This window comes from Oxyura jamaicensis, chromosome 7 (genome assembly GCF_011077185.1).
Source record: "Oxyura jamaicensis isolate SHBP4307 breed ruddy duck chromosome 7, BPBGC_Ojam_1.0, whole genome shotgun sequence".
Taxonomy (NCBI): domain Eukaryota; kingdom Metazoa; phylum Chordata; class Aves; order Anseriformes; family Anatidae; genus Oxyura; species Oxyura jamaicensis.
The window spans coordinates 9029925-9048151 of NC_048899.1; the positions used below are offsets into that span (position 1 = coordinate 9029925).

The 18227-nt window shown below is 36.1% G+C and overlaps 1 protein-coding gene across 11 annotated transcripts in view; it reads left to right on the forward strand.

Annotated features, from left to right (window-relative positions):
* The window catches only part of MYO3B (myosin IIIB), a 192474-nt gene that overhangs the window by 23842 nt on the left and 150405 nt on the right, over positions 1–18227 (forward strand). For all 11 annotated transcript variants that reach the window (XM_035332279.1, XM_035332284.1, XM_035332281.1 and 8 more), the window contains exons 5-8: positions 1207–1341; positions 3693–3797; positions 4060–4159; positions 7462–7538. In XM_035332279.1, the coding sequence (XP_035188170.1) occupies positions 1207–1341; positions 3693–3797; positions 4060–4159; positions 7462–7538 (417 nt within the window). The remainder of the gene's footprint in view (positions 1–1206; positions 1342–3692; positions 3798–4059; positions 4160–7461; positions 7539–18227) is intronic.

Consider the following 18227-nt stretch of genomic DNA (forward strand, 5'->3'; position numbering starts at 1 on the left):
AGGGCCCTGTTATAGCAGGGGAAATAAAAGATGCTGTTAATCTTCAATGTTCTTACTTTATATGCTCCCTAAAATAATTATTTTTTCCATTGCAGAAGGACTGTGAACTTTAGGATATTTTATAGTTATCTTCTGTAAGTAGATAACACTGCTGAGCAATCGTTAAGGTAAAAACAGAAGAGCAACACAGGATGGATTCTTGGAGGTAGCTCTGTACCAGCCCCAGTTGTAGTGGGAGTTAAATGCCTAACCTCCCTTGAGAACCAAGGCCCTAGTTTTCAGTGAAAGGTTTAATTGGCAGTGGTACAGGTTGGATCAAGATGGAGTTCGTTCATAACAATTAGGCTAATATATTTAATAAGAAAAGTTGCATTTCTGTCATATGTCACTTCAGAAATTGTCTTGGTTTTCTCGTATATAAATCTGAGAAAGATACTAAATAAGATTATAGAAAGATAATTGATTATCTTATTGAAAGATTATGAGAATTGATTATTCTTATTGAAAGATTATGAGAAAGATACTAAATAAGATTATACCCTTTTTAGGATTTTTTTTTAAAAGAAAAAACATGTAAATGCATGAGTTTTTTTTAATAGTTGCACTCTGCAGAAACAAGGAAAGATTAACAAAAATTTAGTAACATTTCCTTATTTAATGAATTTCAATGGTTTCTGTTGTATGTCTGTCTTTTCCTCTTAAGAATGTCTTTATTTTTATTGTGTTCCACTTTGAGGTTTTGTGAAATTATTCTCTGTGTGGCCCCATCTATGGTCCTGTTTGGACAACAGAAAAAAGAATGAATCATAGCTCCATGTTTACGTTTAACTTACACATTAAAAATATGTATGTTTGAAAAAAAATAAAAATGAATACAAGTGCAAATGTATTATGTAGACCGCCAAGCAAAGTTTAGTTTTTTTTCTTTTCTGGTTACGTATATTATGCATTAAAAGAATCCTTGAAGAAGAACCAACCACTTACTTTACACAGATTTCATGTTCTTGTATGTAAAACAAAAACAAAAGTGTCATGATTTGATGATGTACAGCCTCATGTGAGTACTTTCAGCTGCATTAAAATAAACCCATTTAAAAGTACAAACTTGTTAAAAAATGGTTCTTATCCATAAGAGTTTTTTGTTGTTGTTGTTGTTTTGAACAGGCTTATAGTGTTCATATGTTTTGTATTTTTTTTTCTACTTAGGATGTAGATGAAGAAATTGAAGCAGAGTATAATATCTTGCAGTTTCTTCCTAATCATCCTAACGTTGTTAGATTTTATGGGATGTTTTACAAAGCAGATCAGTACGTGGGAGGACAGCTCTGGCTAGTACTTGAGGTAAAAACATTTTGATAATATTACATCTTAACTAGCAAATGTTGGTGGGCCTCTGTTCTCTATTGCTGAAAGAGTCACCAACTTTCATGATTTTCTGATAGGGGCTATTTATCAAAAGACGGGTGATAGATGACGTGTCGTAGTCCTCTGTTGAAAATCACACAAACCTTATTTAATAGAGAACATCCTTGCATTTTATTTCTATTCAAGAAGCTACATTTTGCCTCCAAACCCAACAAATCTTGTTGATAAGAATGGTTCACCTAAAAACAGCTTATTTTTTCATGCTGGGGAAAATATTGGATAAAACATTTCTCTAATTTTTTTTTTTTTTTGAGAGGTCATGCTCTCAAAGGGAATGCAGAATGTTATGAGGAAGTAACATGGACACTTAAAAAACATGCTCCCTATTGCACAAGTGAACAGAGAAAATGTAATGGAAAAAAATGATATTAAAGAACTTTAGAGGTTGGTTGTTCTAGCAACCAGCAACAGAAATGCCTATTATTATCTTGTCTTCAGTTGCAGTCAGTATTCTTGCAATGAAAAGTGGAAAATAACACTTGGTAGTCTTGTTGTCAGTTAAGTGCTTGCCAAAAATTGTTGCAAGATGAGAACTTCTAAATGTTTTCTAGGCTTAATAGATACAGAGCTTTGCATAGACTGACTAGTAGAGCTAGCAGGCCATTCAGAATTTTTCCTCAGTTATAACTAGACTGTAGAAAGTTAACATTTGCTTTTTAAGTACAGATCATTTTAGAAATTCTACTCCCTACTGTTGAATGATGACTGGAAGCAGATTGGGGAAGCTTTATTTCCACTTAACAAATGGAGAATGTCATCAATATATCTACCTTCTATGTACTGCTGAATTATGTTGCTTGAGTGAACTTTTAGAATGTTTCATATTAAATTTCAGTAACAATTGAAAAATCAGCTATTATTTTTGTTTTGTTATTGTTCTTATTTTTAACTGTACGGGTACTGACTCTGTGTTGAGTTTGGGCTTGGTTTCCCACGTGTTTTCTTTTTCATTTCAAGCGTAGCATGTTGGACAGATATATCAATGTGGTATCAATCATGGTGTTCCATGTAACAAATTTTGTACAGCAAAATTGCAAAATTTTCTGTATAACAAAATTGAACGTGGAATGTGGGAGAGTTAGTTCTCTGTACAGAACTTACCAATTAAATATGTTCATGTCAGATGGTTTTTGGTGCACATTTTCCAAAATTTAAAAGACAGTTGACATTAAAATATTTGTTTTCCTTATATGGATAAATTTACCAGACAGGGCAAACCATTTCATCTCTTGGAATTTACATGCAAATTTATGTATGTGTAACAGTGACTTTTTATATTATACATTAACACTTTTTTTCATTAAAATGAGATACACAAAATATTCACTTTGATTCATCTTTGAAATATTATTGTTAAATGTGCAACTTACAAATTTTCTAATAAAAATGTTGTAGGTTATTTTTTTCCCTTTAGGCATAGTTTTGGCATATTTACGCATTACAAGCAGGGTCTTACTTTGATAATTGCCTAAGATGCGAAGTAGACACCTTAAATATTTTTATCATCATTTTTTGTCAAACAGTTGGGAATATTAAGAAAAGGACAGAGAAAGAGGGGAGTAGCTACTAGAAGGGCATGGACAGTGAAATAATGGTGTAGGTGAAAAAATATTTACAAAGATTCTAATTCTACTTTTTCTCCTCCTCTTTTGCTGTATGGCAGTCCATTACTAGGAAATGCTTGCAAGAAACAGCTTTTCTGGATCAAAATGTTTTATATCAGTTGCTGGCAGCACATACCATCAAGTTTGGAGTATAAAGATATGGTTTCTGTCTACTTTATACTGCCTGCCAGCAGGAGCATTGATGGAGTGAAAGTTTAAAATGACTTCAATTTGTTGCCTCACAGTTATCAAGAGCATCAGTCTTTTCTGTCTGACATTTTCTTTGCACAAAAGCAGTTTTTCAAAAATACAATGCACAAATTTGAAAATACTAAATAATTTAAATTGGACTTAAATGCTCTTTTAACAACAAAATACAGTGCTGTTCATAATATTTTGATTTTTAATTACATTTTATAAGTTGCACTTTATAAAATCTCACTTCCCTTTCCCCACCTGTCGCTGTGATTTATGATTAATATTGTTAATAAAATTTATTCTAAGGTACGGAGGACAACCTAAGTAACTGCAAGATAAAAATCTAGTTGCTCCCAGACCTTTGTTGTAGTGCAGTTTTGCTAGGTGTTCACAGCCTAACCAAGCATGTTGAGTAACCGGGGACTTGTCTTGCTTTTTTTCCCTGTGCAACTCCCCCCTTCACAGCTGTGCAATGGAGGTTCTGTCACAGAGCTTGTCAAAGGTCTGCTGAAGTGTGGCCAACGGTTGGACGAAGCTATAATCTCATACATTTTATATGGTGCTCTCTTGGTAAGGATGTTCATTGGGCTTGTAATGACAGCAGAGGGTGCAATTTACTCATCTCATACATACATTTTCCATTTATAAAGTATGGTAATGTTGACAATATTATGTGGGCCATTATAGCAGCAGGGGTTGTATCGAGCATGTAATCTGGTGGACAGATGTTTCTATAGACTATGTGCAGATTGTCTTCATTACGTTCCCTAATAGTAGGGTAATTGTTTTTAAATAAGGGAGTAAACTTATTTTTGTTACTGCTGGCATATAGGGCCTTCAGCATTTGCACAATAACCGGATCATTCATCGTGATGTCAAAGGGAACAACATTCTTCTGACAACAGAAGGTGGAGTCAAGCTCGTTGACTTTGGTAATGACCACTTCCCATTTGTTTTCTTGATACATGCAGTTTAGCCAAAGGCATCTGTTTACTTTCCACTGGGAAGGCAGACTGCTATAGTGAGAGACTCTTTCAGGAGGATACTCAAGGTATTTTGAGGAAGAAAAATGGAAAAGCAACCTGATACAGCAAGAATAAAAATTCTGACAAAAAAATCAGTAATAGACATCTAACTTAAAAGCATAAACATAACAATTTAATAATTAAAAGTAGCTTCGAAAGTGTCATTTTATTTACAAAGCTTTTTTTTTTTTAATTTCGCAAAGTATGTCAGTTTCAGGGTAATTCTCCTAATTTAAATTTAAATATTGAATCTTTTGCATATGAAAAGAAAACATTCATCTCTCTGGAATGACTTTTGCTAGCCTCTAGCATTTTATTCCCTCTGAGCAGAAGGTAAAATGGTCCCATGGGTCCAAAACCCAATATCCATTTAATTTGTGATTATTGCTGTTTGTTAGATATTAGCATGGCCAGTCTGGAAGCATCATAAGAATAAGAAGAGAGGGGAGAGAGAAATTGACTTGCCAATAAAATCTAACTTGGTTCAGCATTTTTCTTCCTATGAATATGCACTCAGAGAAATAAGGGAGTGCTTTAGTCTGTCAGATATGTATGTAATGGAATGATCAATTTTGTTAGTGGGTAACAGAAACAGATTATTAGTAATATATGATTTATTAGCAAAACCATATAATACATAAGGTAATTATCATTGTGAATAGTACTGTGTGAATAGCAGATGTATGCTTAGCAGTGCATGAAGGAAAATGAGAATAGCAACCTTTCTGGCATCTCCTTGGTCTCTCTCTTTCTATGTTTATTTTTGTGTATGTGTTTCTATGACATTTAAGTTTAAACAATAACACTAGTGAATTACAACAAATACAACTACCTTAAGAAAAATATATGACCAAACACTCAAGTGTTCCCTAATGTTTAACCATTAGGAAATGCTGAGATGCCCCATACCTGCGTGCTTCCTGTCTGACGTATCATGCACCAAACTTTCATTAAGTTGCTTTTTTTCTCTCTATCCCACTGCCTTTGTCACAGAAGGGACTCTGGGAACAAATCAGTACTGAGTCACAGGCGAAATTGTAGAACTGCGTGTCGCATTTGTTGCAGAAAGTGGAAGATGCATTGTGAAAAATGCAGAGTTCAGAAAGAGAAGGGTCTTGCAGTTCAGACAGCTGAATGGCATCAAATTGGAGACTTCCTGCTTCTGCCAGAGTTTGTCTTGTTCTCAAGTCATTTGCATCAAACTTTTTAGAAATGGCCACTCTGTGTTCCTCATTTTCCTAGTACCCAGTCTGAAACATCTTTTCCTTCCTTGCAGAAGAGCTAAATGTTCCTGAACTGCAGCTGAGATCTATTACAGCTATACTTAAGGCATGTGGAGTGCCTGAAAACTGAAAGGTCTCAGATTAAGTACAGAAAAACAGTGGACGCATTTTATATTTTTAGGTTAATCCCTGGAACTAATAATCCTTTCCCATTTTGCAGGAATGTTAAGGAGATTTACCCTTTGATAAGGAGCAAAGGAAAGCTGTCAAGAGGAAAAGGAAATAATAATTCTGAATTTAGCATTGGATGGGCATACTACATAAGGAACTAGAATTCAGGTTAATGGGGATAAAAGGAAGTATTCAGTGACTACCTCAGTGAGCTCTGTCCTTTCTGTTGACAGAATGAGACAGTCTTGAAGGGGGGAGAGAGATCTCAAGGCAGTACATAAGGATATTGGCACATAGAGAGGATTGTGCAAAATATCCTTAATTGAGAATAAAGGCAATTCTTTGCCTTTATTACATGACTTTATGACTTGTTTTTTTCAACGCGATATATATTTCTTCCTTCATCTGCTGTCAACAGCATGATACTTGAATAAATATTCACCGAAGTGTAAGCTGACCCCAAATACCTGCAACTCATCATTCATTCATGCTCATGTTCGTTCTCTCTTTCCAACTGTCTTCCTCTTGCTTCCTGTCTCAGCTCTTTGGTATTCTGCACAGCTTTGGAATGACCATAGATACAGCAAGTTAGGATTGCTGAAGAGAGATGAGAGTTAAATGAAGTCTTTTTGTAGGCACTAGCCATTAGCTGTTTCACAGTGATACTCAGTAAATCACTGAAGGCTTGCAATCACACTGATATGAAAAATAAATACAGACTTTAAGGCCAGGTTGGATGGGGCTTTGAGCAACCTGATCTAGTGATAGGTGTCCCTGATCATGGCCAGGGGAGTTGGAATTAAATGATCTTTAAGGTCCCTTCCAACCAAAACCATTCTATGATTCTAATTGAATCTTGGAGCCAGCAATCTATTTATCTTACGAATGACAATTTTGAGTCTCATTTTCGCATTTATTGGAATCAGGCACAAGTCTGTTATATGTGTCTGCCTGTTCCTCTTCTTGGGTAATACCACAGGAGCTGTGTTTTTTTTTTTTTTTATGAATGTTAACTTGAAATATTTTTAAGTCAATAAAGTCAATATTGCTTTTGTGTAAGCTTATTGGAATGCTCCTGAATTCTATAATTCAATTGTAAATTGTCCAGAGCAGAGAAAAAGATTTGCTGTGAAAGTTCATTCTGATTTGTTTAGTGGTGTTTGACTTCGCTCTACTTCCTTCCTTCCTTTTTTCAGCTGTGCTTCAGTAGTCCAGCCCCAGTCAGCAAAGCAGTGAAGCACAGGCTTTGTTTTAAGCACGTGCTTAACTTCTAAGTACAAGCTACAATGTGAGCTTGAGCTTCCATGCTGTTCTCCACAGAGAAAGATTTAAGCAAGTGCATAAATGTTTTGTTGAGCAGGAGCTTCAGCAAATACTCCAGTGAGCAAGTTTCCTGCCAGCAGTATTCAGGGAATAAATTTCAGCTAGACTTGGACAATATTTCTGGAACAGAAGTTTTAAATTCAGTTTGCAATTTGAAGTGTTCTAGTTTGTATTCATGAAAACAGCAGATTACATGTCTGTGATATTTAGGTGCCAATTAATTTTTTTGAATTTGAATGAAAGTGCTTCAAGCTGAGAGTCATTCACAAAGAATCTCTCAGCAATTCTGAAATAGCAAGCTGTGGTCTGTCTGGGACAAGCTATGAATATGGGAAAAAGGAAATTAATCAAACGAAGAATTCAGTACAAATGCTGCACCTATTTTGGCCAGGCATTCTGCAGCTGTACAGGCTCAAAGTTTGTTTCGCAGGTACTTGAAGTGAACAATGAGATAATGAATTTGAAGCCAAGATTGGATGTGTTTTATTGCAGGTGTTTCAGCCCAGCTCACCAGCACACGGCTGCGTAGAAACACTTCAGTGGGAACACCCTTTTGGATGGCACCTGAGGTATGTAAATGTTTTCTTAATCCTGTTTTGGTCATCATCTTTCATTGCAATGCATGAGTTGCTGTTTTTTCCACACAGCAGGTGAAAGAAGTATCTCTTCTTGCTACCTTAGTCTATGTTTCTACTTCCCTCTACATCTATGGCCCCTATTCAGTAAGATGAATGTACTGTTAGAATATACAGAATTGATTCCTTTAACAGTAATGATGTTCAACAATTTATTCTCTGTAATGTTTCCATAAAGTACAGATGATGTGTAAACATTGAGGGTCTCCATGAAAATTTTATGATTTCCCAATCAAATACGCTCAATGTAATTCTACAGAAATTCTTTTTAGGTGAAAAGTTCCAATGTGGGAGATGAAGGGAGCACTTCACATAATTATCAGGTATACAGTAGATAGGGATCTACATCTTAGAGCCTGGGATGGGGGAAACCAAAGTCTGCAAATCTGCAATCTCCTGAGGACCAATACTCTCCTGGGCTAATGTTTCTGACACTGCTCTGGCCCTGCGTGGTCTTAGACAGCGTGAATACGTATCTGTGCACGTGTTCATGATTTCTGTTACCTATGGTAGGGTTTCTGGCCTCAGAAAATACATGCAGTTTTTCTACAGTTGGCTAATTGATCTGTTTTGTTGATCATTTTGCTTAGTTACGAAGGTTGGTACTCTGAGTGTGGGAGAGGGAGATTAAAAAAATAGTAGTTCTTATGCTATTTGTGTGTGCTAGCAGGAGCCAAATCTTCAGCACTCATCCTAATCTATTACTATATGGGCCTAAACAGCACCGAAATGTAAAGGAAAGGTTAAATTAATGAGGATTAAATACCTGCTCAACTGAAGTATGCACACAGAACAGTAATAGTAGATAAGAATGACATCTGTTAATAATTTTTGACTCGTCTTTCTTTTGAAGATCTTAATGCATTTTCAAACATTTAGTTCTCCTTCTCCGTTAGGGTGTTATGTCAGGCATTCAGAATGTCTTGCTGGTCTTACAGCAGGGGTGTGTATGTTTTGATGTGTTTGTCTGTACATCTAAATACAAGGTGGGAGAAGGAGATTCCACCTTCCTGTCCTGCTAGAGGACTCTGCAAAACCCCTGACTCAGCTGTGTGTTCTTTAAGCTTAATCATAGTCTGTCTTGTGAAGTTTTTGGGCCAAAAAAATTGTAATGAATAAAGCGTTTGAATAAGATACGACACTGCAGATTTCAAAGTAATCATATGCATGTTGATGTCATGGAATCAGTCATAGTATGAAGGTAAATACTAAACCAGAATTAAATGTTTACTAGGAAAGAACAACAGCTTTCATGGATAGTCCATGTAACAGTTTCATGTAATCCATACTACTGCTCACAGATTTTTCAAATGCTATGGTAGAAGTAGGTAATTGAAAATGCATAACAGGCATCTAGGAATTCTTGGATGTTGTGTTTAAAGAAATTATTTCCCACCACTGAACAGTTACAAGTGTTAATGCAGTGGGAGAGATGTCAGGGTGAAAGAGCGATGGGTGTATATTCTAGTAAAACTTGAGCAAGGGTTTACTCATAGATTTAAAAAGCAGCCAGTACCAGACAATAAATTTTATGTTTTCTTATTGATTATTTGCTATTACAAGATTTATTTCAAAAACAGAGTAACACAGACAATACAGTTGGTTGACTTTGTGAGGTGGTACAAAGACTCCGTATGTTTGTGAGTAGCAAAACCTAAAGTTTAGATTTCTTTCACTGACTGGGGAGGTGCACAGTGAGACCCATGGAATGGCATAGATTAAAAACAGAGAAGAATAATCTGTGGAGGTCCTACCCAATGGTCTTAGACTGTATGTTTTATATAACTTTATCCAGGCATAACCCTTTATCTTCTATTTCATGAAGCTCAAGAAAGTTATAACAGACTTGAAAAAAAAAGTCCCTTATGTACTTTCAGTAAATTTGGGGTTAATTGGATATCCAACTAATTAAAGATTTTAAGATAAGAAGTCGTTAATCTTTGTCCTCCCCTCTGTAAGAAATATATTTTTTATATGATACAGCTTATGAAATTTTTAAAAAATAGGGGATGAAGACGGAGTGGTCTGATTTTTTTTTTCTATGCTCTTAAACCTAAATAACAGTAGTAGCCTCATTTATGTTGAAGGCCATTAAACTTATTTGAATTTGGGATGAAATTTGCATGTTACAAGTGCAAACAGGTCTATTTCTGTACATCAAACAGTTTAAAGTGTTGTGTAAACGTTTGTTTGTTTTAAAATACTTTATACTTTTTATACATCCCTTTCTCTTGCTAAGGAAGGCTGATTACAGCTGAGCAGAGAAAAAAAGCTGCTGTAACGGATCCAAAATTGATCTTGCACAGTCTCACAAAGAATGGTTGATATTTTACCATCTCCATAACAACCAGTTTACGTCACAAAGGAGACACAAGATACCTTAGAAACCACTGTGCAAGCATTATTTATGGAATCACCTTCATTGAAGACATTCTGAAACCTTTAAAAATACTCCTTATAAAACACACAAGAATGGACATATTATGAAATATTTTACTGAACTCGGATTATTAGAAGTTTTTTTTTTTTTTTTTTTCAGTACTGTCTTGCATCAGTAATTGCAATCAAAGGCAGCAATCATACCAAATTTATTTTTCGTCCTGCTTGCAAGTATTTATTCTTAACATAAGGTAAAAACCCACAGGAATAAGCAGAGACTTTGAGATAGATTTGATCAGAAAATATGACACGCTTAAAACCAACGGATGTTATGTGCATAGCACATCAAAATTGGAACAGGGCTAGCTTTAAATCCTTCCTGTTTTCTGAAAAGATTTGTCAAAATCACCAACCCAGTGCCATAAAGCGTAGTCACATTTGCATGCCGGCGTGAGCTGCACTGAGCAGGTTTCACAGGTGCGCCAATCTGCAAAACAGCTGCAGGATGCTCAGATGCCTGTTACGCTGTTGTTGAAACAGCTTTTAAATGACCAGTTGTTGTAACACGTGCTCAAGCCATACAGTTGCTTTCTTTGTGTTTGTATGAATCACGTATTTCAACTGTCATGTGAAGTGCATTTTCCTTACTTCTAGGGAGACCTTTCTGGTATTTTAAAAATAAGCGCAGCCAAATTTTTATGCAAAATATGAAGGCTTAGAACTGGGGGAAAAAAAAGAAAAAAAAAGAAAAAAAAATACTGAAAAACTCTGCCTAGGTAGCAGCTTTTTAGGAACAGTGATTTCTAGGTGAAACTGTGCTAAGATCAGTAAGAACTAGAAAAGCACTCAAGAGTCACAAAAATCTTGCTGCCTAAAGGTTTTGACATAGGATAGAATCTATGTCAAATCCAAAAATACCTTAAGGGACAGGAAAGAAATGTTAGTAATCAGCAAAATAATAAGCATGAGGACCAGGATTTATTTATTTATTTTTAATTGGATTTTCACTGTCGTGAAACACAAGAGCCGCAGTCAATGCATAAGTCCATCATGGGACCTCATCTCACATAAGGGTGAGAAAGATGGACTTGATCTGAAGGGAAAAAGAGAGGAAAGATGAAAAAGGCTGCCTTGAAAGAAGAGCCTACAGGAGTGTTTCAGAGAAATGACCCTTGTGAAGTGAAGCTGTGGTAAACCACAGGAAAATATTCAGATATGAATGAGTAACTGGATATAAGCAGGAAACAAGTATGCTGGAAACAAGAATTACTAGATAAGCTTGGATAAGGAGTAGTCTGTATAACAAGAAAACCGTCATGTTTTAAGATCAAGTGTGCAAAATGCATCAAAGAGATTATACAATGTGGTACCTGCAAGAGCAAAAGATCATAAGAAAATAACAGTGGCTGAGGCATAAGGTGGCCTGATCAGCTCAGTGTTCTTGCTGGTCAGCATGAAAAACAGCAGCTTAACTGTTGTGAGTGACTGGGATATCTTGGATGGCTCTCTCTCTCTCTCTCTCTCTCTCTCTCTCTCTCTCTTTCTTTTTTTTTTTTTTTTTTTTTCCTTCTGATGACCGAGGCTTGAATGGCAGTAACAGGACAGATCAAAAAGATTTGTCATTGAGCATTTGTTTTGAGCAGAGCACAGGATTAACCAAAAGGTTGATGAAAATGCAAACGTAGAGAAACTAGGCAGTGTGGAAGCAAGTGATGAACTTGGCAAGGATAGAGAAGCTTTCAAGGAGACTCACAGAAAATCGATTGTTGCTGTTTAACCTAATTCGTATTGTCTCACACTTACAAACATAGGCATGTAGAAGTTGGAACACTCAGTACAGACAAGGCAAAAAAAAAAAAAAAAAGATAAATAAGGCAGAATTGTTTAAGTACTGTAGTTATTTAAAGCTCCCTATTGCCAAACACCTGAGGTTACCTGAAAGCTGCTGCTATTATGCTGGAATAATTTATGTTGAATGCTAGCAGGAGGAACCAGATTTGAAACTTCTGAACAGAACTGCCCTTACATCCCTAGTTCCAAACCTCAGCATGTCTTCAACCTTCATTGCAGAACTCAACAAAACCAATTCTGAATTAAATTGCAAATTTTCTTTTTCATGAGTAATTGAAATATCACAAAAGCAAACCACCATACTTGCTTCTGATGGCCCAGTTCACGTTTTAGTTTCTTAATGCTATCATGATCCAGTCATTTAGACCCTTGAAACTAGACTTGACTTTTGAAACAAACACAGTTAGAATCTGTACCTTTTCTCTGGCCCAAGTCTAGTTTTGGAAACAGAAATAGAAAAAGATCATTGAAGACAGACAGAACTGAAGAGATGCTGAAGGCAATTTAAAAAACACAAAGAATACAGTGTAATATTTTATTGATAACTGCTAGAAAATGACAATGGTACATACATATTTATTGTTTAAAGGAAATGAGTTTAAAACATAGTTGATCCTTTAAAGGATTACATTTTGAAATATGACGCACAACAGTACAAAAGAGATCTGACATTGTTAAAGATATCATACGAGTTCCATAATAATGAGTTCATCAAAGGTAAAATTTTGGCTCTATTTTGCTGTTGATTTCTGAGGGATTTCAGATGTCACACTATTATTTCAAGCTGTGTCAGTTCTGTACTTTGGGTATTTGTTACTGTCCTGAAAAGATGAAGCAATGACCGGCCAGACTGCCGCAGAAACAAGAGATTATTTTCCTTTTCCCTCCTGAATCAACGCATATTTCTGGGGATAAAACTGAGTTTATCTTAGTATCAGCATAAGTATCTGGAGTGTCAGAACAATAGCTTAAATTGTCTTTTTTTCCTAGTGTTCCTTTTTTTTTTTTAATCTTTAAATCTGTTCATATGTGTGTGAAATAAGTCTAATACTGAAAAAATGAATAATATTTGCATTCACTATGAAACTGTTTCTGTCTGCATGACCTAAAGAAAAGGTAACCAAGCTAGTAAGAAAAATAAACAGCACCAAAAGGACATCTGTAGTAATACAGAACAATATATAAAGAGAAAAATCTCATTTGTGAATACTCACAACAGCTTTTCTACTGAAGTCAGTCTTCATTAAAGTAAGGACTATATTCAGGGTTTAGAATCTGGACCAAAACCAGCTTTCTTTTGGAAGCTGTAGATTAGGGCTGATTTCTCTTAGTTACCTCTTATTTACCTTTCTATTGTAGGAAACATGAAAAAAAAAAAACGGGAACAAAAACAAAAAACTACACAGCACATAAACATTTAATAGTAAATACATCTTGTATAGTTAAATACTGAGTTGGAAAAATAATGTAGAAAAGATGTCATCTAATGTCATCACTAACCTGCGCTTATCTTTTTAATTAACTCTAAATAAACAAGTACAGTGATACATTCCCCTGAAACTGTTGAATATATTCTCATTTTGCCATACTTCAGTCTATCTTAGTTGACAGCTCTTTGCTTACCTCATAGGACTCAAGGTCACCATCCTGTTAATAGCTCTAGGTCTCTTTGCTGTATTTCCTTATTAGCTAAAATTAGCTCTTCTGATGTTCACACTTTCACTATGCCTTTAAATGCCAACTAAGCGTGGCATTTTTGTAAATGCTGATTTATAATGAACTGGAGGAATTCACACCTTAGATAGCATAAATAGATTTCAAGAATATATATACACTTTTCTGCCTGAAAGACATTTAAAGACAGTTACACAGTGAAACAGTACGTGTGTGTTGTGATAAAGAAACATAAGGAACAATGTACTTTCTCTGATTTTAATAAGGAAAATGTTGAAAATATTTCCTCTTAACATCTTCCAAAAATGTGGAACAACTATTCTCTCACAGCTTTTAAGATGTTACTGAATTAACTGTAACTACATTTTTGTGTGTGTGTGTGAATTACAATAACTAACATAAGGTAGAAAATACTAAAATATTTAAAAATGTGCACTCAAAAATAGTAATAAAAAATCACCAATCAGTTTCAGGGAGAAACTTCACAGATAGGTATAGAGAAAAATTCAGCTGCTTCTACAGAATTTTGTGTTTATCTGGCATAAGGATGAATTGTGAAATTCTTGAAAATCCCACAGATTTAGTGGGGAAAAGAATAAATGTTTTATATGAAGAATAGTATGAATGATGTTTGCTGCACTGTCATTTGAACAATGCTTCTTGATGTCATTACTGTATTTATGGTAATATACCAGGTGTAGTCTGTAAAGGAACTTCCTACTTGATATATGTTCTGAAATAACATCCCTGCTTTCTGGAGGTTAAAGCACTGGGACGGCATTAGAAATTATTTTTAGGAACATTAGATATTTTATTGGAATTCAGCACTGGCTTGGAGTTTGGTCTTCTGGCATGCGGTAAGTGGTAGAGGCATGCCAGACAGAAACTGCTACACCTTAAGTGTAAGAAAGCAGGGAAAAAAAAACAGTGGAAACCATTGGAGCAAGACTGGGTGGAAGAAAGGAGGGACACAAAAGTGAAATCTTTATAGCAGGCCAGTGACAGAGCATGGGATAGAGCATGGGGTCTCTAAATGGCCACATATAACTGAAATACCTGTGACTCTAATGTGCCACCTTCTGAGACTTGACTGGCATGATATAAACAAAGTTATATTTTTGGGAACACAGATTTTTAGGAAGCAAATAAATAAATGTTAGTTTTTGCCTTGGTTATTTTTCTCCTTTTCTTAATTTTCATGGTATAAAGCAAAACAGTTGTGTGCTCAAAAGTTGATCTTTTTTCCTTCCTATATCAGTTGGTTTAATAAGAGGTTCTCTTATTAGTTTATTATTTTATTTCCCTCCAGATGTAGCCTTCTGTCAGGGCACTCTAATGGTCTCAGGACTATTTGGCTTGGGTGAGATAAAAATAAAAATCACTTATTCACAGCTGTTAAAAACATAATTGATTATTTTATATAAAATTTTCAATGGATCAACATCAATTGAAATAATTACTAATGCAAATTATTTAAATATTAATTGCTTTTTATTTTGGTAACACTTTAAACAATATACTGTTTGCTGATAGAAATTTGAATGACAGCCATAAATAAGGAACTGAAATACAAATAAGAAGATGGGGAATATGGAACCAATTTCAGCCACAAATTTGCTCTTGTTTTAATAGTATAAATGGGCTTGAGGGGTGGATAGGGGAAATACAAATACATGTGTATTTATATAGACAAATCTACATATATTGTACCATAAGTACATATGTATGAATTTTGGTCTGGATAATTCAATATCTCCAGTGCTGCTAAATGCTATGGTGAAAGAGTTGTGATGTGGTTTTGTTTTTGAGAATATAGGATTTATAACAATATTCAATTTTATATTTACCTTCTAGATAAACTAAGTTGGGTTACTTAGTGTCAGGTGGAAAGCAGAAATTCAGTTGGCTTATTTTGATTTTCATACTTAGCAGTTTTGTTCTCCTTGCAGCAAGGGTAAGAATTTTGTGCCACGTTTATTTCTCGTACGCAGTGCTCTGCTTTCAGCATTGTGCTCACACACCTCATAAGCTGCTTAGTTAGCTACAGCAGCTGAGAACAGCACTGCCTTTCTTCAGGAGCATCAACATTTTAACTGCAGAGTCGCTTATGCTGGTGGGTCACCAGAGCTAATTGTGTAGCAGTTGTCTCCAGGTAGCAGATCTGTACCGTTATTATCAGTCTACTGTATTGTGTGTGCTTGCAGCTGTACTTTGTACGTGCATTGACTGTACAGAGGCAAAATGGAAGTAAGTTCACTTCTAATAATTCCAGGTAAGCTTTGAAAGGTTTGATGTATTTTGCTTCAGCTGAACGTACGTGAATATGAACATATATAGTATAGCTTCCTTTCTGCTCATAAGCAGTGTGCCCGGTGTACAGATAACAGCTAGTTCTCTGTATTATCTGTTTTGCCTCTTTTACATCCACCCCATGATCTGCTTGTGCACCTGCTGAAGTTCAAAAAAATCTTTGCAATGATTTCAAAACAAGTAGAATTATATCCTTCAGTAGAAAATATTCTTGTCAGGGAGTGAATTGTTGTGTATTTCTGTGAAGTGTTGTATTTCTGTAGACGTTATAAATTGCACAGAATGCCTAATCACCGGCTTCTTGAAATGCCCTCCAGTTTGTGTGACTGATTCATTTATGTGCTGTTTTTGGCAGACCAGTGATTTGTCCCCCACCTCACTCTGACTTTGACCCTCAACACAAACGGCGTTGACGACTACCATCCCATTGTCTGTTTCTCTGTGTGATGTTAAGGTGTTTTCCATCCTAACGCTGTACGGCTGGGTGTGAAACCATGATGAAATTACAACTAGTACAAAAGGTGACAGTCTGTCTCCTTAGCAACCTGGGCTGCTGTGTGCACGTAACCAGTCTGTGCCAAAGTGCAGCACTTGGTGCTTACTCCCATGGCATTCACTGGCAAATCTCGAGATTAACTACATCAAACCCTGCTGCATGGGGAAGCAAACTGCCTCTTCTTTTTTGCTTGGACCAGCAAGGGAGGATTTTTCTGGATATAAAATAGCTACAGATGTGATGAAGTCCTTGCACAAGGTATAGAAAAGAAGTAGCGTGTTCTTCAGTTTCAGATCATTTCTTCCGGGCTGTCTGCCTTCACACCCCACTGGGCAGAGCAGGAATCAGCAGAGCCTCGGAAGCTGAGAAGCAGTTTGAGCTCTAGAGCTCTGACTGAAAAGGACAGATGGTCCCAAAAAATAAGTCTCTCTGAGTTCCCTGTAGAGATAGGAACATAATAAAGGATAAGTCAATGGTATTTTTCCTTTTTTATTTGGCTTTCAGAGATTTTTGCTCTGCAGGGAGTTCCAGTGGTTTTAAAGGCACAACAGAACTGGGGCATTCCCAAGGACTTAGCTTGTAAACTCTGACTGAGAGAACTGCTTCTTATTTAGACTTTGTTTTGAGGTAGTGTTGTCTGCTATCCAACATATAAAGCGAACTCTCCATCTAGACCTTTCATCAAGGAAAAAGTTGTAAAATCAGACTCTTGCTTTGAAAATAAAACTGAACACCATTGGTGCCTCTATAAGTGGTGCGTAAGATGGTAAGATTCTAATAATAGAATCCACAGAAATGTAAAACTGTTTTCAAACCAAAGCGATCGTTAAAGCCATAGTCACACTGCATATGCAGTGTCAGAAAAGCCGTTCATTTTGTACATTTTCTGTAAGGCTGATCTCACTGTAGCCGTGCTAACTGTCTGAAAGGTACTTGGTAGCAAAGTCCCTTGGCTGAATTTTTGGAAGCACAGAGAATGTAGATTAAGGGGAATATTCTTCTAAAACAATCATTTCAGGCTCTGTTATTAGAACAGAGGAGACTCTGACAGTGTTTAGTGCCAGTATTTTGCAGTAGTGCCATTTTACCACCATGTGGTGTATTACTGAAGGTGTGGCTGTTAGCGGTGGAGCCCAGGGCATCCAGGGGTGCTTTCCTCCTGCTTTTCCCTTTGATATCTAATACATTGTTAAGCTGAGAGAAACTCAAAGACTTGTTTTTTCTTTTTTAACCAACAGTGCCAGTATACCTTCTCTTCATCATCCATCATGAATGCAAAGCCCTTTGATGCTCATTGTTTTGGTGTAGCTTGTTAAACTAAAACTGAGATACATAGCAAGTTTTGCCATTGGCCTGTACTTAGAAGCGATTTAGTGTGCTTATAGAGCAGAAAGTGGTGATGTCTTTGAATGCAGGAGACCTCAGCTATGTTCCTGGTACTGCTGCTGATGTCCAGTGTGACCTTGAGCAGATGCTTCTTTTCCTTCCCTGGAAAACAAAAATATATTCATCTGCCTCATAAAGTTTGAGAACAAATAGCCAAGTATTTGCAAAGGACTCGGCACAATTATGAGAACCAGGCAACTGTTGAGATAGTCACTGCGAGGAGATGGGCTCTAGAGGTTTTCCAAACAAGCAGATAAATGCATTAAAAAAGGAAGTGCATTTCATTAGTCACATACGGATAAGCCACTTTCAGCTTTCTCTGAGTCATGACCTTGGAAGCCGACTTGCATGACTTTTTTTCTTTTTTTTTAAGTGTCCATGGGTATACGGATGCTTTGGGAACTGTATAAAGAAACAATTAAGAAACACAAGTATCCTTTCCAGCCTCTGGGCAAAACTGCACTGAAGGAAATTCCAGCCAATGCCAAGTGTGGCATCTCTAGAACAAGTTATTTCAATATTGCTGA